Genomic DNA, 19,644 nt, shown 5'->3' with positions numbered 1-19,644 from the left:
AGGGGCGCGCCTCGCTCGCCTCCTCGCTCTCCCAGCCCCGCCCTACACCTCCCCCCGCCCGCCCGCCGGGAGCGCGGGGTCCCCACGGCCTGTCCTTTCCGCCGGCCCCCATTCATTCCGTGGTCTCCACCCCCTCCGTCCCCGGGGCGCCCACGAGGCGTGGCCACCCGGAGGCCTCACCACGGCCACACGCCCGCCAGGCGGGCAGCCGAGCCCTCCGCGCGCCAGCCAGAGACGGGACCCCCGCCCCGTTCGCTGGGCCTGGCCCGGGGGGGCGGGGTGGGGTCCACCCCGCCGTGGTGGCTCCGGGGAGCCCTGAGCGCAAGGCAGCCCTGCCTCCCCGGGCCCCCTCCGCGCCGGAAGCCGCTGCGGGGCCGGGGCTCCAGGACGCCAGCGCGCTCCCTCACCGCGCCGCCCGCCAGCCAGCCAGCCGGCGGCCGCTCCGCCCAAGCGCACCTGCCGGCCTCACCCCCACCGCAGCCCAGCCGGCCCCGACGGAGAGCTGCGGGCAGAGCTCACACGCCTTTCTTTGGCCTCTTGGCTTGGGCGCTACTCGGCGGCCCCCATCTCCGACGACGACACCGACGCCGACACGCACACACGCGCACCCACCCCCCCCCCCCCCCACCCGCGGCACCCCGGGAGCGCACACAATCCGAGCTCCGGGCCCCAGCCGGCCCCCGCCGGCGCGCACTGCACGGGCCGGAGAGCCATCCGCCCATGGGCCTTCGGGGGGCGCCGGGAGGGAAGGGAAGGTCCGCGCTGAGCTGCGCCGGCCACAGACGCCCCGCGCTGCCTGGGAATCGGGCGCGGGTCAGGCTTGGCCAGGCTGCTCCTCCCGGCAGGACAGTGTCTGGCGGCGGCCCCGCCCCAGGGAGAGGGCGCAGGGTGAGCCGAGTCCGCCTCGGGGCCTCGCTGGGACCGTGGGCGCCGCGCGCCGGCCCGAGCCCGAGCCCGAGCCCGAGCCCGAGCCCTCGGCGCATCTGCACGGGCGCGGAGCCTGTCTTGCAGACCGCGGGCCCGCCGCCCCGCGCCAGCGGTGTGCTCACCACTGGCCGTGCCGACGACGAGCGCCGCTGGGGAAGCCGTCTGGTGGCCGCCGCCACCGGTGCATGGGTGGTTCAGTGGTAGAATTCTCGCCTGCCACGCGGGAGGCCCGGGTTCGATTCCCGGCCCATGCAGCGCGCCGCCCCCTTTTGGCCGCGCGCGCCCGGCTTCCTCGCGCACGCGCTCAAGCCACAGGGCCTGAGCCTGAACCAGCTGTGCTCACGCCGGGGGCCCTGCCCTCCTGCCCCGCCCCGCTTCCCCCTGCCGACTTGTCTGTTCTGGTCTCTCGCCCGTGGCCGCCAGCCCTGGCCGCCACGCTCCACCCGGCTGCCCGCCCCCTGCCGCCCGACGTGGCCCAGGTCCCTTGCCCGGCCCCACGTTGTCCTTGCCCTTTTTCTCTCCATGACCCTGACCCGGACGGCGCTTCGCTCACCCACGTCACTTCAATTCAAGCAATGCTTCCAAGCACCGCCCGCGCCCGCCCGGGCACAGCCCACCTGCATGCTTTTCACATTCCCTCCCTCAATGGCTCATTCTACCCACACTCCCCAAACCCTCCTCTCTTTGCACGTCGACCGACCACCAACCATCTTGCCACCCCTCCTCTGGAGGGGCCCTCAGCCACTCCTTGGAGCGCGCCAGGGAGCCCCGTTTCACGGCCCGACATCCTCCCGTTGGCAGCCCCGGGATGCTCTCTATGGCCACCTGGCCGCGGTCTCCTTCAAACACGGGCCACTCCCCACTGCTAAAGTCACCGCGAGCACCAGGTCCATGCAGCCTAGCCAGCACCGGCGCCAGCACACCCAGCCTCGAGGGACAGCGCCACCGCCACGGCTGTCACCAGCACGTCGGGTCCACGAACGGCGGCGCACCAGCATGGGCATCACGGCCAAGGGCACGGAGGTCACCTCCCCCCCTCGCCCGGCCTCCACGACCCCCGCAGCACTTGGTCCACCACCAACCCCCAGGACCACCATCCCCACACCAGCACCAGCACCAGCACCAGCACCAGGACTACCACCACCATGCCAGAAGCAGTTGTACCACAGCAGCACAGCAGCAGCAGCAGCAGCAGCAGCGGGACGTGCCCACCGCCAGCAGGCCAGCGTAGGCATGATCGCCAACAGACTGAAGTCCTCCGCGGTCACCGCCACCACCGAGGCCACCATCAGCACACCGGCACGGGTAGCATGGCCCACGGCCCTGAAGTCCTCCACCCTCCCTCACCACCACCCCACCAGCACCGAGTCGCCACCAAGCCCCAGGACCACCAGCACACACCACCACCGCGATAGCAGCAGCAGCAGGACCGAGGCCAGCGCACGGGCAAGGGCATCGCCGGCGGCGGCACCGAAGGCCTTCCCGGACCCCCGACCCCCATCGCTCACCGAGTCCACCGTTACACACGGGGCCCCGGGGACGCCGTCACCAACAGCGCCAAAGTTCGCCACCACCATCACCGGCGGCGGCGGAGGCAGCGGCGGCAGCAGCAGCAACACGAGTACCAGCGCCGCTGGCCCCTCCACCCCCACCAGCCCCTCTTGCCCGAACGACCCCCCCCCCGTCACCCCCTCCCCGTGCCCTCCTTTCCCAGTCCTCATTTGTCGATGATCGTGCGTTGCGTCTGTCCCTTTGGCCTCCCTGAATCTCAAGCCCAGGACGACACCTGACACCTGAGACGTGGCTGGTGGTCCCCATGACGATGACGGGGAATGGTCATCTCCGGGGCGGTGGAATTCCTCACCCCGTGGGAACAGCTCCGACACCCGGTCCCTCCCTCCCTCCCTCTCTCTCTCTCTTTGCCTCGCCCGGCCGCCGCGCAGCTGCCTGCTTGCCACCCCCCCGCCTGCACCTCGCTCGCTCGCCTCTCTCTCTCGCTCTCGCCACCCGCTCGCCCCGCGCACCCTCCCAGCCCCCCGCAGCCCAGCGGCCTCCCGGCACCTCTCCCGCCGCCGTCCCCCCCGCCACGGCCACCACGGTCTCCCAGCCCTCTGGCACCGGGACCCACTCCCCACCGCCACCCACCCCCCCACGTGCCACGTGCCGCTCCTTCCAGCCTCCAGGCTCAAACCCTCCATCTACCACCGACCCCTTGGACCCCACACCCACGTCCTACACTCAAGGCCGGCAGTCCCGGTCTCCCACAGGCTCCTCAGGCACACGCCCAGCGTGTCCCGTCCCCTACCTCACAGCTCGCCCGCCCGCACAGGTGCACAGGTGCAGGAGGAGAGGCGCGGGCAGGGTGCCCTGCCGCACCCGAGCCCCCGCAGACACCCTGCCTCAGTGGCCAGCCCCACTCTCGGCCAGTGCCCGCCGGCGCCACACGTCCCGGGCCCTCACTCCACGCACACACCCGGTACTCCTTCTCCCACTGCCCGGCTCGGTCCGCTCCTGGCCCTCCCCTCTTTCCGGGACGCTTTGCGCCTGTGCCCTGACCCCCGTGGGAGGCGACGCGCGGGGGAGAACACCCTCGTCCCGCGCTATCCCCCACCGTCGCGGACTCCCCGCACCCCCACCCCCACCCATACAGCCAGAGGGAGAGGCGAGGGCGCTGAGGGAACTGCCCGTGCTGACGGGAAGCACCCGGAGGCCCACGGGCGCTCCTCTCCACCGCCGCCCGACCGTGGCCCAATCCAGCCAGCGAGCCGCGGAAGGCTCACGCAGAGCGCGGGCCGGCCTCTGCGCCTCCGACGGAGACAGACGGTCTCTGGACACACAGCAAAGCCTTGGAGGGCCGGCGTGCAAGCGTTGGCAGGAAGGAGGCCGGGCGCTGCGGTTCACCTGCAGGAGCAGCGGCGCCAGGAGACCCGCACCCGGCGGAGACAGGGCTGCAGGCTCTCCTGCCTAGGTGGGCGCTAAGGCGCCAAGGGGAACGCCTTCCGAGCGGCATCCAGCTGGGGCGCCGGCCACGTGGGGCTGGGGCCGGGGCCGGGCCGGGGGCGTGGGGTGGAGGAAGCTGTGTCGGGGAACACGCCTGCCCCTCTGCCCCAGGATTCGGGGTAGCGGTAGCGTGCAGTTGGACTGACCCGGGGCCTCCAAGGGCACCCCGTCTGTCCCCCGGGTGCCTCCGCCCCCTCCCACCTGCCCGGCCCGCGGGTTAGCCCCACTGGCCTCCTGCATCTATCTCCCTGCTCTCTGGCCTCCACTGCCTGGTGGTCCGGCCACCGGGACACGCCCACAACCGCTTTCCAACCACCGCCTGCCCGGGCGGGGCGGCGGGGGCCGGCGCTCTGCTCCCATCCCCGCCCAAGCCCAAGACCACCACCCACGTGCGCCGCCATCGCTGGCGGTTGCCGGGCCGACGGCCGAGAGAAGGCACCGGGGGCTCCAGCAAGTGACCCCCGACTCAGAGAGAGACAGGTGGCTCACCCTCCCCACACCCGGCCCCCTCTGCCTCGGCCCGCCGCCCCCACATGCCCCCAGCGCGGCCGCCGCCAAGTAGCACCTCACCAAGGAGCCAGGGGGGCCGGGGGTGGGGGCGCTGCGAGCCGCCACGACCTTTCTCCCGGCGGCAGGGGTGCTGCGGGAGAGTCCAAGCACCCACGGAGGCCCGAGGCGCCCGGCCTGTCGGTGGCCTCGGCTGGGGTCGGACGGCGTCCCGGACTGTCGGGCCTGGGGCGGAGCGAGACGGGGAGCCAGGCGAGCGTCCGGGGGAGGCGGCCGCGAGACGCCGAGACCTCCAGTCGGCCCACCTGCCGGCCAGCCAGCCAGCGAGGCCAAAAGGCTTGGGCCGGCCCGACGGAGCCCGCCAGGCAAGCCAGCCTTGGGCTCGACGGGGCGGGTGGCCTCGTGCGCACGCGCAGCCTCGGTCAGCTCGGGGCCAGGGAGACGCACGAGCGAGCTTCGGCTAAAAGGGGTGTGCGGCGGCGGTCTTGCGAGAGGAAGAAGAAAGGCTTCCCTGACCGGGAATCGAACCCGGGCCGCGGCGGTGAGAGCGCCGAATCCTAACCACTAGACCACCAGGGAGCGTCAGGCTGCGCGCCTGGCCCGTGCGCCCTGGACCCGGCGCCTCCCTCCCTACCGCCCACTCGCCTCTGCTTGGCCTCCAGGGCCCCCGCCGGGCCACGCGCAGCCGCCCGCCGGCCCCGCCGAGCCACCTGGCCGGACCGCCCGCCCGCCGCGCCGTCAAAACGCTGCGCGCCTCCTCCTCCTCCTCTCTCTCTCTCTCTTCTCTCTCTCACACACACACACACACACGCACTCAGCGTCGCGCCCGGCTCCCGGCTCCCATCGGGCCTGAGCACCGGGGCCCTGGAGCCGCGCAAAACGTTGGCCAGCTGCGTTGGCCGGGAATCGAACCCGGGTCAACTGCTTGGAAGGCAGCTATGCTCACCACTATACCACCAACGCTGCACAGCCCGGGCCGCCCCCGGACGCCGGCCCAGGCTCCGCACCAGCGCCTCCTCGCCCTCTCGCCACCGCCTCCGCCGCCTGCCGCAGCCCTGCCCCGACGTGCCGGCCGGCCGCAGCTCTGCGCCGTCGCGGGCGCCACCAGCGGCCGCCCGGCGCCCCACCCGCGCCACCCCCACGCAGCCCTGGCTGCTCCGCAGGCACGACCGCCCGCCGCCTCCGCCGCCCGCCTCTGGGGGGCGCTCTCGCCGCCCTGCGGCTCCCGGGCCCTCGGCTGCCCGCCGGGGAGCCCCGCCCCTTGCCCCCTGCCCCCGGCGCGCGCTTCCCTTCCTTCTTCCCTCCGCCACCCGCGCCCGCCCCGCCCCGCCCCGCCCCGCCCGCACAGTCGGCCCGGCCCCCACGGCCACCTCCACGGGCAGCCCGGCAGCCGGGCAGCTGTCCGTCGCGTGAGCGAGGAGCCCGTGGCGGCCAGCCTCCCGTCAGGAGGTCCCGGCTGGGCTGGGCCGAGCCCGCACGCGCCAGGGCGCCAGGGCGCCAGGGCCGACGAGGAAGGGCAGGGGGTGCGGGGGGTCGGGTCGACGGCGGGCAGGACGGGCCCCCGCGGTCGCCCCGCGCCTCTGGCCGCACGGGGCCGGGCGGAGGCACGAGGGAGGAGAAGGAGGACAAGGAGGAGAAGGAGGAGAAGGAGGGCCCTGGGGGCCGGCGTACGTTTGGGCAGCGCGGCGGCGGCGCCCGCGACCAAAAGAGGGCGTGTCTCGCCTCCCCGTCGGGGAATCGAACCCCGGTCTCCCGCGTGACAGGCGGGGATACTCACCACTATACTAACGAGGACGGCGGCGGCGGCCGCCCGGGCGCCCGACCCCTCTCCGCCCGCCCGCCCGCCCGCCGGCCTGCCTGCCTGCCCACGCCCACCCGGGCCCTCGACGTCCCGCGCGCCCGTCCTGCCAGGCGCCCGCCACGTGCCCCGGGCCACGGCCCACCCGGCCCGCCCCCGGCCGCCGCGTCAGCGCGCACAGCAGTCCCCCGGCCCGACTCGGAGCGTCGCGCCCCCGGACCCGCCGCCGCCCCCGCCCAGCCGCGCGGGGATGGCGGCGGGAGAAGACGCCCGACACGGCAAGCAGGGCTGCGCGAGCGAGCCGGAGGCCCCGCGCCGGGGATGGGCCGCGGCGGGCGGGGGGGGCGGCGGGGGGCCGGACGCCGGCAGCAGGGTGCGCGCCCCGGGAAGGGGGAGGGGGCGGCGGCGAGGACCGCGGCGAGGGCGGCGGCGCCAGCAGAGTCAGTCGGCGGGCCGTTGGCCTCGTCGACCGGGACGCGAGTCCCGTCCGTCCGTCCGTCCGTCCGTCCGTCGCGCACCCACACGGCCGCCAGCCAGCTCCGGGGTCGGCGCCGGGTCCCAGCCAGGCGAGCGGCGGCGCGCCCAGGCCCGCCGTCAGGATGGCCGAGCGGTCTAAGGCGCTGCGTTCAGGTCGCAGTCTCCCCTGGAGGCGTGGGTTCGAATCCCACTCCTGACACGCCCACCTTTTGGCCCGCCCAACGCGGGCTCTCCGCACCCGGGCCTGGACGACGCCCTGTCTGTCCCGCCTTACGGGGGGCTGCGGGCTGCGGGCTGCGGGCTGCGGGCTGGCGCCCTGGCACACGTGGCCCGGGACCCACGCAGCTGCAGCGCCTCGGCCCTCCCGGCCACAGGCTTGGCGCCCCCGCGCCCTCCCTCCCCCGCCACCTCCCGCGCCTCTCCCTCCTCCTCATCCCACGGCGGCCGCGGGCCTCGGCAACTCGGCAAGTCGGCGGCACGGCTCTCCGGGGGCTCCGTTTGCCCTCTTCCTTCCCGCCGCCGCCCCCTGCAGGCCAGCCGCGGGCCGAAATGCCGGCAGCCCCGCGCGGGCCGGGCCACGCTCCCACTGAGGGGCGCGCCTCGCTCGCCTCCTCGCTCTCCCAGCCCCGCCCTACACCTCCCCCCGCCCGCCCGCCGGGAGCGCGGGGTCCCCACGGCCTGTCCTTTCCGCCGGCCCCCATTCATTCCGTGGTCTCCACCCCCTCCGTCCCCGGGGCGCCCACGAGGCGTGGCCACCCGGAGGCCTCACCACGGCCACACGCCCGCCAGGCGGGCAGCCGAGCCCTCCGCGCGCCAGCCAGAGACGGGACCCCCGCCCCGTTCGCTGGGCCTGGCCCGGGGGGCGGGGTGGGGTCCACCCCGCCGTGGTGGCTCCGGGGAGCCCTGAGCGCAAGGCAGCCCTGCCTCCCCGGGCCCCCTCCGCGCCGGAAGCCGCTGCGGGGCCGGGGCTCCAGGACGCCAGCGCGCTCCCTCACCGCGCCGCCCGCCAGCCAGCCAGCCGGCGGCCGCTCCGCCCAAGCGCACCTGCCGGCCTCACCCCCACCGCAGCCCAGCCGGCCCCGACGGAGAGCTGCGGGCAGAGCTCACACGCCTTTCTTTGGCCTCTTGGCTTGGGCGCTACTCGGCGGCCCCCATCTCCGACGACGACACCGACGCCGACACGCACACACGCGCACCCACCCCCCCCCCCACCCCGCGGCACCCCGGGAGCGCACACAATCCGAGCTCCGGGCCCCAGCCGGCCCCCGCCGGCGCGCACTGCACGGGCCGGAGAGCCATCCGCCCATGGGCCTTCGGGGGGGCGCCGGGAGGGAAGGGAAGGTCCGCGCTGAGCTGCGCCGGCCACAGACGCCCCGCGCTGCCTGGGAATCGGGCGCGGGTCAGGCTTGGCCAGGCTGCTCCTCCCGGCAGGACAGTGTCTGGCGGCGGCCCCGCCCCAGGGAGAGGGCGCAGGGTGAGCCGAGTCCGCCTCGGGGCCTCGCTGGGACCGTGGGCGCCGCGCGCCGGCCCGAGCCCGAGCCCGAGCCCGAGCCCGAGCCCTCGGCGCATCTGCACGGGCGCGGAGCCTGTCTTGCAGACCGCGGGCCCGCCGCCCGCCCCCGCGCAGCGGGTGCTCACCACTGGCCGTGCCGGGACGACGACGAGCGGGGGGAAGCCGTCTGGTGGCCGCCGCCACCGGTGCATGGGTGGTTCAGTGGTAGAATTCTCGCCTGCCACGCGGGAGGCCCGGGTTCGATTCCCGGCCCATGCAGCGCGCCGCCCCCTTTTGGCCGCGCGCGCCCGGCTTCCTCGCGCACGCGCTCAAGCCACAGGGCCTGAGCCTGAACCAGCTGTGCTCACGCCGGGGGCCCTGCCCTCCTGCCCCGCCCCGCTTCCCCCTGCCGACTTGTCTGTTCTGGTCTCTCGCCCGTCCCTGGCCGCCACGCTCCACCCGGCTGCCCGCCCCCTGCCGCCCGACGTGGCCCAGGTCCCTTGCCCGGCCCCACGTTGTCCTTGCCCTTTTCTCTCCATGACCCTGACCCGGACGGCGCTTCGCTCACCCACGTCACTTCAAGCAATGCTTCCAAGCACCGCCCGCGCCCGCCCGGGCACAGCCCACCTGCATGCTTTTCACATTCCCTCCCTCAATGGCTCATTCTACCCACACTCCCCAAACCCTCCTCTCTTTGCACGTCGACCGACCACCAACCATCTTGCCACCCCTCCTCTGGAGGGGCCCTCAGCCACTCCTTGGAGCGCGCCAGGGAGCCCCGTTTCACGGCCCGACATCCTCCCGTTGGCAGCCCCGGGATGCTCTCTATGGCCACCTGGCCGCGGTCTCCTTCAAACACGGGCCACTCCCCACTGCTAAAGTCACCGCGAGCACCAGGTCCATGCAGCCTAGCCAGCACCGGCGCCAGCACACCCAGCCTCGAGGGACAGCGCCACCGCCACGGCTGTCACCAGCACGTCGGGTCCACGAACGGCGGCGCACCAGCATGGGCATCACGGCCAAGGGCACGGAGGTCACCTCCCCCCCTCGCCCGGCCTCCACGACCCCCGCAGCACTTGGTCCACCACCAACCCCCAGGACCACCATCCCCACACCAGCACCAGCACCAGCACCAGCACCAGGACTACCACCACCATGCCAGAAGCAGTTGTACCAGCAGCAGCAGCAGCAGCAGCAGCAGCAGCGGGACGTGCCCACCGCCAGCAGGCCAGCGTAGGCATGATCGCCAACAGACTGAAGTCCTCCGCGGTCACCGCCACCACCGAGGCCACCATCAGCACACCGGCACGGGTAGCATGGCCCACGGCCCTGAAGTCCTCCACCCTCCCTCACCACCACCCCACCAGCACCGAGTCGCCACCAAGCCCCAGGACCACCAGCACACCACCACCGCGATAGCAGCAGCAGCAGGACCGAGGCCAGCGCACGGGCAAGGGCATCGCCGGCGGCGGCACCGAAGGCCTTCCCGGACCCCCGACCCCCATCGCTCACCGAGTCCACCGTTACACCGGGGCCCCGGGGGACGCCGTCACCAACAGCGCCAAAGTTCGCCACCACCATCACCGGCGGCGGCGGAGGCAGCGGCGGCAGCAGCAGCAACACGAGTACCAGCGCCGCTGGCCCCTCCACCCCCACCAGCCCCTCTTGCCCGAACGACCCCACCCCTGTCACCCGCCTCCCCGTGCCCTCCTTTCCCAGTCCTCATTTGTCGATGATCGTGCGTTGCGTCTGTCCCTTTGGCCTCCCTGAATCTCAAGCCCAGGACGACACCTGACACCTGAGACGTGGCTGGTGGTCCCCATGACGATGACGGGGAATGGTCATCTCCGGGGCGGTGGAATTCCTCACCCGTGGGAACAGCTCCGACACCCGGTCCCTCCCTCCCTCCCTCTCTCTCTCTCTTTGCCTCGCCCGGCCGCCGCGCAGCTGCCTGCTTGCCACCCCCGCCCCCTGCACCTCGCTCGCTCGCTCGCTCGCTCGCTCGCTCACCCGCTCTCGTCTGCCCGGCCACCCTGCAGCGCAGCCCAGCGCAGCCCAGCGCAGCCCAGCGCAGCCCAGCGGCCTCCCGGCACCTCTCCCGCCGCCGTCCACCGCCACCACGGGGTCTCCCAGCCCTCTGGCACCGGGACCCACTCCCCACCGCCACCCACCCCCACGTGCCACGTGCCGCTCCTTCCAGCCTCCAGGCTCAAACCCTCCATCTACCACCGACCCCTTGGACCCCACACCCACGTCCTACACTCAAGGCCGGCAGTCCCGGTCTCCCACAGGCTCCTCAGGCACACGCCCAGCGTGTCCCGTCCCCTACCTCACAGCTCGCCCGCCCGCACAGGTGCACAGGTGCAGGAGAGGCGCCGGGCAGGGTGCCCTGCCGCACCCGAGCCCCCGCAGACACCCTGCCTCAGTGGCCAGCCCCACTCTCGGCCAGTGCCCGCCGGCGCCACACGTCCCGGGCCCTCACTCCACGCACACACCCGGTACTCCTTCTCCCACTGCCCGGCTCGGTCCGCTCCTGGCCCTCCCTCTTTCCGGGACGCTTTGCGCCTGTGCCCTGACCCCCGTGGGAGGCGACGCGCGGGGGAGAACACCCTCGCCGCGCTACCCCACCGTCGCGGAGCACAGACAGCCAGAGGGAGAGGCGAGGGGCTGAGGGAACTGCCCGTGCTGACGGGAAGCACCCGGAGGCCCACGGGCGCTCTCTCCACCGCCGCCCGACCGTGGCCCAATCCAGCCAGCGAGCCGCGGAAGGCTCACGCAGAGCGCGGGCCGGCCTCTGCGCCTCCGACGGAGACAGACGGTCTCTGGACACACAGCAAAGCCTTGGAGGGCCGGCGTGCAAGCGTTGGCAGGAAGGAGGCCGGGCGCTGCGGTTCACCTGCAGGAGCAGCGGCGCCAGGAGACCCGCACCCGGGCGGAGACAGGGCTGCAGGCTCTCCTGCCTAGGTGGGCGCTAAGGCGCCAAGGGGAACGCCTTCCGAGCGGCATCCAGCTGGGGCGCCGGCCACGTGGGGCTGGGGCCGGGGCCGGGCCGGGGGCGTGGGGTGGAGGAAGCTGTGTCGGGGAACACGCCTGCCCCTCGCCCCAGGATTCGGGGGGTAGCGGTCGTGCAGTTGGACTGACCCGGGGCCTCCAAGGGCACCCCGTCTGTCCCCCGGGTGCCTCCGCCCCCTCCCACCTGCCCGGCCCGCGGGTTAGCCCCACTGGCCTCCTGCATCTATCTCCCTGCTCTCTGGCCTCCACTGCCTGGTGGTCCGGCCACCGGGACACGCCCACAACCGCTTTCCAACCACCGCCTGCCCGGGCGGGGGCGGCGGGGGCCGGCGCTCTGCTCCCATCCCCGCCCAAGCCCAAGACCACCACACGTGCGCCGCCATCGCTGGCGGTTGCCGGGCCGACGGCCGAGAGAAGGCACCGGGGGCTCCAGCAAGTGACCCCCGACTCAGAGAGAGACAGGTGGCTCACCCTCCCCACACCCGGCCCCTCTGCCTCGGCCCGCCGCCCCCACATGCCCCCAGCGCGGCCGCCGCCAAGTAGCACCTCACCAAGGAGCCAGAGGGGGGGCCGGGGGTGGGGCGCTGCGAGCCGCCACGACCTTTCTCCCGGCGGCAGGGGTGCTGCGGGAGAGTCCAAGCACCCACGGAGGCCCGAGGCGCCCGGCCTGTCGGTGGCCTCGGCTGGGGTCGGACGGCGTCCCGGACTGTCGGGCCTGGGGCGGAGCGAGACGGGGAGCCAGGCGAGCGTCCGGGGGAGGCGGCCGCGAGACGCCGAGACCTCCAGTCGGCCCACCTGCCGGCCAGCCAGCCAGCGAGGCCAAAAGGCTTGGGCCGGCCCGACGGAGCCCGCCAGGCAAGCCAGCCTTGGGCTCGACGGGGCGGGTGGCCTCGTGCGCACGCGCAGCCTCGGTCAGCTCGGGGCCAGGGAGACGCACGAGCGAGCTTCGGCTAAAAGGGGTGTGCGGCGGCGGTCTTGCGAGAGGAAGAAGAAAGGCTTCCCTGACCGGGAATCGAACCCGGGCCGCGGCGGTGAGAGCGCCGAATCCTAACCACTAGACCACCAGGGAGCGTCAGGCTGCGCGCCTGGCCCGTGCGCCCTGGACCCGGCGCCTCCCTCCCTACCGCCCACTCGCTCTGCTTGGCCTCCAGGGCCCCCGCCGGGCGCCGCAGCCGCCCGCCGGCCCCGCCGAGCCACCTGGCCGGACCGCCCGCCCGCCGCGCCGTCAAAACGCTGCGCGCCTCCTCCTCCTCCTCTCTCTCTCTCTCTCTCTCACACACACACACACACACACACACACGCACTCAGCGTCGCGCCCGGCTCCCGGCTCCCATCGGGCCTGAGCACCGGGGCCCTGGAGCCGCGCAAAACGTTGGCCAGCTGCGTTGGCCGGGAATCGAACCCGGGTCAACTGCTTGGAAGGCAGCTATGCTCACCACTATACCACCAACGCTGCACAGCCCGGGCCGCCCCGGACGCCGGCCCAGGCTCCGCACCAGCGCCTCCTCGCCCTCTCGCCACCGCCTCCGCCGCCTGCCGCAGCCTGCCCCGACGTGCCGGCCGGCCGCAGCTCTGCGCCGTCGCGGGCGCCACCAGCGGCCGCCCGGCGCCCCACCCGCGCCACCCCCACGCAGCCCTGGCTGCTCCGCAGGCACGACCGCCCGCGCCTCCGCCGCCCGCCTCTGGGGGGCGCTCTCGCCGCCCTGCGGCTCCCGGGCCCTCGGCTGCCCGCCGGGGAGCCCGCCCCTTGCCCCTGCCCCGGCGCGCGCTTCCCTTCCCTTCCTTCCTCCCGCCACCCGCGCCCCCGCCCCGCCCCGCCCCGCCCGCACAGTCGGCCCGGCCCCCACGGCCACCTCCACGGGCAGCCCGGCAGCCGGGCAGCTGTCCGTCGCGTGAGCGAGGAGCCCGTGGCGGCCAGCCTCCCGTCAGGAGGTCCCGGCTGGGCTGGGCCGAGCCCGCACGCGCCAGGGCGCCAGGGCGCCAGGGCCGACGAGGAAGGGCAGGGGGTGGGGGGGTCGGGTCGACGGCGGGCAGGACGGGCCCCGCGGTCGCCCCGCGCCTCTGGCCGCACGGGGCCGGGCGGAGGCACGAGGGAGGAGAAGGAGGACAAGGAGGAGAAGGAGGAGAAGGAGGGCCCTGGGGGCCGGCGTACGTTTGGGCAGCGCGGCGGCGGCGCCCGCGACCAAAAGAGGGCGTGTCTCGCCTCCCCGTCGGGGAATCACCCGGTCTCCCGCGTGACAGGCGGGGATACTCACCACTATACTAACGAGGAGGCGGCGGCGGCGCGGGCGGACTTCCGCCGACGAGGGCCTGCCTGCCTGACGCCCACCCGGGCCTCGACGTCCCGCCGCCCGTCCTGCCAGGCGCCCGCCACGTGCCCCGGGCCACGGCCCACCCGGCCCGCCCCCCGGCCGCCGCGTCAGCGCGCACAGCAGTCCCCCGGCCCGACTCAGGAGAGTCGCGCCCCACGAGCGCCGCAGAGAGGAGGGGAGGGCGGGGGAGAGAAGAGCCCGAAGGAAAGCAAGAGGGCTGCGAGCGAGCGAGACGGAGGCCCGCGAGGGGATGGGGGGAGGCGGGGGGGGGAGGGGGGGGGACGAGGCAGCAGGGGCGCGCCCCCGGGAAGGGGGAGGGGGCGGCGGCGAGGACCGCGGCGAGGGCGGCGGCGCCAGCAGAGTCAGTCGGCGGGCCGTTGGCCTCGTCGACCGGGACGCGAGTCCCGTCCGTCCGTCCGTCCGTCCGTCCGTCGCGCACCCACACGGCCGCCAGCCAGCTGGGGTCGGCGCCGGGTCCCAGCCAGGCGAGCGGCGGCGCGCCCAGGCCCGCCGTCAGGATGGCCGAGCGGTCTAAGGCGCTGCGTTCAGGTCGCAGTCTCCCCTGGAGGCGTGGGTTCGAATCCCACTCCTGACACGCCCACCTTTGGCCCGCCCAACGCGGGCTCTCCGCACCCGGGCCTGGACGACGCTGTGTCCCGCCTACACGCCGCTGCGGGCTGCGGGCTGGGCGGGCTGCGGGCTGGCGGCGCCTGGCACACGTGGCCCGGGACCCACGCAGCTGCAGCGCCTCGGCCTCCGGCCCACAGGCTTGGCGCGCGCCCTCCCCCCCGCCACCTCCCGCGCCTCTCCCTCCTCCTCATCCCACGGCGGCCGCGGGCCTCGGCAACTCGGCAAGTCGGCGGCACGGCTCTCCGGGGGCTCCGTTTGCCCTCTTCCTTCCCGCCGCCGCCCCCTGCAGGCCAGCGCGGGCCGAAATGCCGGCAGCCCCGCGCGGGCCGGGCCACGCTCCCACTGAGGGGCGCGCCTCGCTCGCCTCCTCGCTCCCAGCCCCGCCCTACACCCCCCCCGCCCGCCCGCCGGGAGCGCGGGGTCCCCACGGCCTGTCCTTTCCGCCGGCCCCCATTCATTCCGTGGTCTCCACCCCCTCCGTCCCCGGGGCGCCCACGAGGCGTGGCCACCCGGAGGCCTCACCACGGCCACACGCCGCCAGGCGGGCAGCCGAGCCCTCCGCGCGCCAGCCAGAGACGGGACCCCCGCCCGTTCGCTGGGCCCCCGGGGGGGCGGGGGGGGTCCACCCCGCCGTGGTGGCTCCGGGGAGCCTGAGCGCAAGGCAGCCCTGCCTCCCCGGGCCCCCTCCGCGCCGGAAGCCGCTGCGGGGCCGGGGCTCCAGGACGCCAGCGCGCTCCCTCACCGCGCCCGCCCGCCAGCCAGCCAGCCGGCGGCCGCTCCGCCCAAGCGCACCTGCCGGCCTCACCCCCACCGCAGCCCAGCCGGCCCCGACGGAGAGCTGCGGGCAGAGCTCACACGCCTTTCTTTGGCCTCTTGGCTTGGGCGCTACTCGGCGGCCCCCATCTCCGACGACACCGACGCCGACCGCACACACGCGCACCCACACCCCCCCCCCCACCCGCGGCACCCCGGGAGCGCACACAATCCGAGCTCCGGGCCCCAGCCGGCCCCCGCCGGCGCGCACTGCACGGGCCGGAGAGCCATCCGCCCATGGGCCTTGGGGGGCGCCGGGAGGGAAGGGAAGGTCCGCGCTGAGCTGCGCCGGCCACAGACGCCCGCGCTGCCTGGGAATCGGGCGCGGGTCAGGCTTGGCCAGGCTGCTCCTCCCGGCAGGACAGTGTCTGGCGGCCCCGCCCCAGGGAGAGGGCGCAGGGTGAGCCGAGTCGGGGCCTCGCTGGGAGTGGCGCCGCGCGGGCCGAGCCCGAGCCCGAGCCCGAGCCCGAGCTCGGCGCATCTGCACGGGCGCGGAGCCTGTCTTGCAGACCGCGGGCCCGCCGCCGCCCCCGCGCAGCGGTGCTCACACTGGCCGTGCCGGGACGACGACGAGCGCCGCTGGGGAAGCCGTCTGGTGGCCGCCGCCACCGGTGCATGGGTGGTTCAGTGGTAGAATTCTCGCCTGCCACGCGGGAGGCCCGGGTTCGATTCCCGGCCCATGCAGCGCGCCGCCCCCTTTGGCCGCGCGCGCCCGGCTTCCTCGCGCACGCGCTCAAGCCACAGGGCCTGAGCCTGAACCAGCTGTGCTCACGCCGGGGGCCCTGCCCTCCTGCCCCGCCCCGCTTCCCCTGCCGCCGACTTGTCTGTTCTGGTCTCTCGCCCGTGGCCGCCAGCCCTGGCCGCCACGCTCCACCCGGCTGCCCGCCCCCTGCCGCCCGACGTGGCCCAGGTCCCTTGCCCGGCCCCACGTTGTCCTTGCCCTTTTTCTCTCCATGACCCTGACCCGGACGGCGCTTCGCTCACCCACGTCACTTCAAGCAATGCTTCCAAGCACCGCCCGCGCCCGCCCGGGCACAGCCCACCTGCATGCTTTCACATTCCCTCCCTCAATGGCTCATTCTACCCACACTCCCCAAACCCTCCTCTCTTTGCACGTCGACCGACCACCAACCATCTTGCCACCCCTCCTCTGGAGGGGCCCTCAGCCACTCCTTGGAGCGCGCCAGGGAGCCCCGTTTCACGGCCCGACATCCTCCCGTTGGCAGCCCCGGGATGCTCTCTCTGGCCACCTGGCCGCGGTCTCCTTCAAACACGGGCCACTCCCCACTGCTAAAGTCACCGCGAGCACCAGGTCCATGCAGCCTAGCCAGCACCGGCGCCAGCACACCCAGCCTCGAGGGACAGCGCCACCGCCACGGCTGTCACCAGCACGTCGGGTCCACGAACGGCGGCGCACCAGATGGGCATCACGGCCAAGGGCACGGAGGTCACCTCCCCCCCTCGCCCGGCCTCCACGACCCCCGCAGCACTTGGTCCACCACCAACCCCCAGGACCACCATCCCCACACCAGCACCCAGCACCAGCACCAGCACCAGGACTACCACCACATGCCAGAAGCAGTTGTACAGCAGCAGCAGCAGCAGCAGCAGCAGCAGCGGGACGTGCCCACCGCCAGCAGGCCAGCGTAGGCATGATCGCCAACAGACTGAAGTCCTCCGCGGTCACCGCCACCACCGAGGCCACCATCAGCACACCGGCACGGGTAGCATGGCCCACGGCCCTGAAGTCCTCCACCCTCCCTCACCACCCCCCACCAGCACGAGTCGCCACCAAGCCCCAGGACCACCAGCACACCACCACCGCGATAGCAGCAGCAGCAGGACCGAGGAGGCACGGGCAAGGGCATCGCCGGCGCGGCACCGAAGGCCTTCCCGGACCCCCGACCCCCATCGCTCACCGAGTCCACCGTTACACCGGGGCCCCGGGGGACGCCGTCACCAACAGCGCCAAAGTTCGCCCCACCATCACGGCGGCGGCGGAGGGCGGCAGCAGCAGCAACACGAGTACCAGCGCCGCTGGCCCCTCCACCCCCACCAGCCCTCTTGCCCGAACGACCCCACCCCTGTCACCCCGCCTCCCCGTGCCCTCCTTTCCCAGTCCTCATTTGTCGATGATCGTGCGTTGCGTCTGTCCCTTTGGCCTCCCTGAATCTCAAGCCAGGACGACACCTGACACCTGAGACGTGGCTGGTGGTCCCCATGACGATGACGGGGAATGGTCATCTCCGGGGGGGGTGGAATTCCTCACCCCGTGGGAACAGCTCCGACACCCGGTCCCTCCCTCCCTCCCTCTCTCTCTCTCTTTGCCTCGCCCGGCCCGCGCAGCTGCCTGCTTGCCACCCCCGCCCCCTGCACCTCGCTCGCTCGCTCGCTCGCTCGCTCGATCACCCGCTCTCGTCTGCCCGGCCACCCTGCAGCGCAGCCCAGCGCAGCCCAGCGCAGCCCAGCGCAGCCCAGCGGCTCCCCGGCACCTTCCCGCCGCCGTCCACCGCCACCAGGGGTCTCCCAGCCCTCTGGCACCGGGACCCACTCCCCACCGCCACCCACCCCCACGTGCCACGTGCCGCTCCTTCCAGCCTCCAGGCTCAAACCCTCCATCTACCACCGACCCCTTGGACCCCACACCCACGTCCTACACTCAAGGCCGGCAGTCCCGGTCTCCCACAGGTCCTCAGGCACACGCCCAGCGTTTGTACCTCACAGCTCGCCCGCCCGCACAGGTGCACAGGTGCAGGAGAGGGCCGGGCAGGGTGCCTGCCGCACCCGAGCCCCCGCAGACACCCTGCCTCAGTGGCCAGCCCCACTCTCGGCCAGTGCCCGCCGGCGCCACACGTCCCGGGCCCTCACTCCACGCACACACCCGGTACTCCTTCTCCCACTGCCCGGCTCGGTCCGCTCCTGGCCCTCCCCTCTTTCCGGGACGCTTTGCGCCTGTGCCCTGACCCCCGTGGGAGGCGACGCGCGGGGAGAACACCCTCGTCCCGCGCTCCCCCACCGTCGCGGACTCCCCGCACCCCCACACCCAATACAGCCAGAGGGAGAGAGCGGGGGCTGAGGGAACTGCCCGTGTGAAGGGAAGCACCCGGAGGCCCAACGGGCGCTCTCTAGCCGCCCGACCGTGGCCCAATCCAGCCAGCGAGCCGCGGAAGGCTCACGCAGAGCGCGGGCCGGCCTCTGCGCCTCCGACGGAGACAGACGGTCTCGGACACACAGCAAAGCCTTGGAGGGCCGGCGTGCAAGCGTTGGCAGGAAGGAGGCCGGGCGCTGCGGTTCACCTGCAGGAGCAGCGGCGCCAGGAGACCCGCACCCGGCGGAGACAGGGCTGCAGGCTCTCCTGCCTAGGTGGGCGCTAAGGCGCCAAGGGAACGCCTTCCGAGCGGCATCCAGCTGGGGCGCCGGCCCTCGTGGGGCTGGGGCGGGGCCGGGCCGGGGGCGTGGGGTGGAGGAAGCTGTGTCGGGGAACACGCCTGCCCCTCTGCCCCAGGATTCGGGGGTAGCGGTCGTGCAGTTGGACTGACCCGGGGCCTCCAAGGGCACCCCGTCTGTCCCCCGGGTGCCTCCGCCCCCTCCCACCTGCCCGGCCCGCGGGTTAGCCCCACTGGCCTCCTGCATCTATCTCCCTGCTCTCTGGCCTCCACTGCCTGGTGGTCCGGCCACCGGGACACGCCCACAACCGCTTTCCAACCACCGCCTGCCCGGGCGGGCGGCGGGGGGGCCGGCGCTCTGCTCCCATCCCCGCCCAAGCCAAGACACCACCCACGTGCGCCGCCATCGCTGGCGGTTGCCGGGCCGACGGCCGAGAGAAGGCACCGGGGGCTCCAGCAAGTGACCCCCGACTCAGAGAGAGACAGGTGGCTCACCCTCCCCACACCCGGCCCCCTCTGCCTCGGCCCGCCGCCCCCCCATGCCCCCAGCGCGGCCGCCGCCAAGTAGCACCTCACCAAGGAGCCAGGGGGGGGCCGGGGGTGGGGGCGGCGAGCCGCCACGACCTTTCTCCCGGCGGCAGGGGTGCTGCGGGAGAGTCCAAGCACCCACGGAGGCCCGAGGCGCCCGGGGTCGGTGGCCTCGGCTGGGTCGGACGGCGTCCCGGACTGGGCCTGGGGCGGAGCGAGACGGGGAGCCAGGCGAGCGTCCGGGGGAGGGGCCGCGAGACGCCGAGACCTCCAGTCGGCCCACCTGCCGGCCAGCAGCCAGCGAGGCCAAAAGGCTGGGCCGGCCCGACGGAGCCCGCCAGGCAAGCCAGCCTTGGGCTCGACGGGGCGGGTGGCCTCGTGCGCACGCGCAGCCTCGGTCAGATCGGGGCCAGGGAGACGCACGAGCGAGCTTCGGCTAAAAGGGGTGGTGCGGCGGCGGTTGCGAGAGGAAGAAGAAAGGCTTCCCTGACCGGGAATCGAACCCGGGCCGCGGCGGTGAGAGCGCCGAATCCTAACCACTAGACACCAGGGAGCGTCAGGCTGCGCGCCTGGCCCGTGCGCCCTGGACCCGGCGCCTCCCTCCCTACCGCCCACTCGCCTCTGCTTGGCCTCCAGGGCCCCCGCCGGGCCACGCGCAGCGCCCGCCGGCCCGCCGAGCCACCGGCCGGACCGCCCGCCGCCGCGCCGTCAAAACGCTGCGCGCCTTCCTCCTCCTCCCTCTCTCTCTCTCTCTCTCTCACA

The 19,644-nt window shown here is 74.4% G+C and overlaps 1 protein-coding gene and 11 non-coding genes across 12 annotated transcripts; 6 read left to right on the top strand and 6 right to left on the bottom strand.

The window, feature by feature from the left end:
- Window positions 1–1,110: 1,110 nt before the first annotated feature.
- Window positions 1,111–1,181, top strand: TRNAG-GCC. Its single transcript has one exon. It is a non-coding gene; the product is annotated as a tRNA-Gly (tRNA).
- Window positions 1,182–4,941: 3,760 nt separating this feature from the next.
- Window positions 4,942–5,013, bottom strand: TRNAE-CUC. Its single transcript has one exon. It is a non-coding gene; the product is annotated as a tRNA-Glu (tRNA).
- Window positions 5,014–5,325: 312 nt separating this feature from the next.
- Window positions 5,326–5,397, bottom strand: TRNAG-UCC. The gene has a single exon. It is a non-coding gene; the product is annotated as a tRNA-Gly (tRNA).
- A 759-nt stretch (window positions 5,398–6,156) lies between these two features.
- Window positions 6,157–6,228, bottom strand: TRNAD-GUC. Its single transcript has one exon. It is a non-coding gene; the product is annotated as a tRNA-Asp (tRNA).
- A 597-nt stretch (window positions 6,229–6,825) lies between these two features.
- TRNAL-CAG lies at window positions 6,826–6,908 on the top strand. Its single transcript has one exon. It is a non-coding gene; the product is annotated as a tRNA-Leu (tRNA).
- Window positions 6,909–8,409: 1,501 nt separating this feature from the next.
- Window positions 8,410–8,480, top strand: TRNAG-GCC. The gene has a single exon. It is a non-coding gene; the product is annotated as a tRNA-Gly (tRNA).
- A 3,730-nt stretch (window positions 8,481–12,210) lies between these two features.
- On the bottom strand, window positions 12,211–12,282 carry TRNAE-CUC. Its single transcript has one exon. It is a non-coding gene; the product is annotated as a tRNA-Glu (tRNA).
- Window positions 12,283–12,594: 312 nt separating this feature from the next.
- On the bottom strand, window positions 12,595–12,666 carry TRNAG-UCC. The gene has a single exon. It is a non-coding gene; the product is annotated as a tRNA-Gly (tRNA).
- LOC119879152 (basic proline-rich protein-like) lies at window positions 12,642–16,618 on the top strand. The gene is made up of 5 exons (XM_038589586.1): window positions 12,642–12,974; window positions 13,079–13,763; window positions 14,082–14,584; window positions 14,697–15,598; window positions 16,456–16,618. The coding sequence occupies exons 1-5, from the start codon at window positions 12,642–12,644 to the stop codon at window positions 16,616–16,618; spliced, it is 2,586 nt and encodes an 861-aa protein (XP_038445514.1).
- On the top strand, window positions 14,038–14,120 carry TRNAL-CAG. Its single transcript has one exon. It is a non-coding gene; the product is annotated as a tRNA-Leu (tRNA).
- TRNAG-GCC lies at window positions 15,582–15,652 on the top strand. Its single transcript has one exon. It is a non-coding gene; the product is annotated as a tRNA-Gly (tRNA).
- A 2,746-nt stretch (window positions 16,619–19,364) lies between the features above and the next one.
- On the bottom strand, window positions 19,365–19,435 carry TRNAE-CUC. Its single transcript has one exon. It is a non-coding gene; the product is annotated as a tRNA-Glu (tRNA).
- Between the last annotated feature and the right edge of the window lie 209 nt (window positions 19,436–19,644).

The sequence above is a fragment of the Canis lupus genome, unplaced genomic scaffold (genome assembly GCF_011100685.1).
Source record: "Canis lupus familiaris isolate Mischka breed German Shepherd unplaced genomic scaffold, alternate assembly UU_Cfam_GSD_1.0 chrUn_S352H512, whole genome shotgun sequence".
NCBI classification, from domain to species: domain Eukaryota; kingdom Metazoa; phylum Chordata; class Mammalia; order Carnivora; family Canidae; genus Canis; species Canis lupus.
This window is presented reverse-complemented; position numbering and strand designations above follow the sequence as displayed.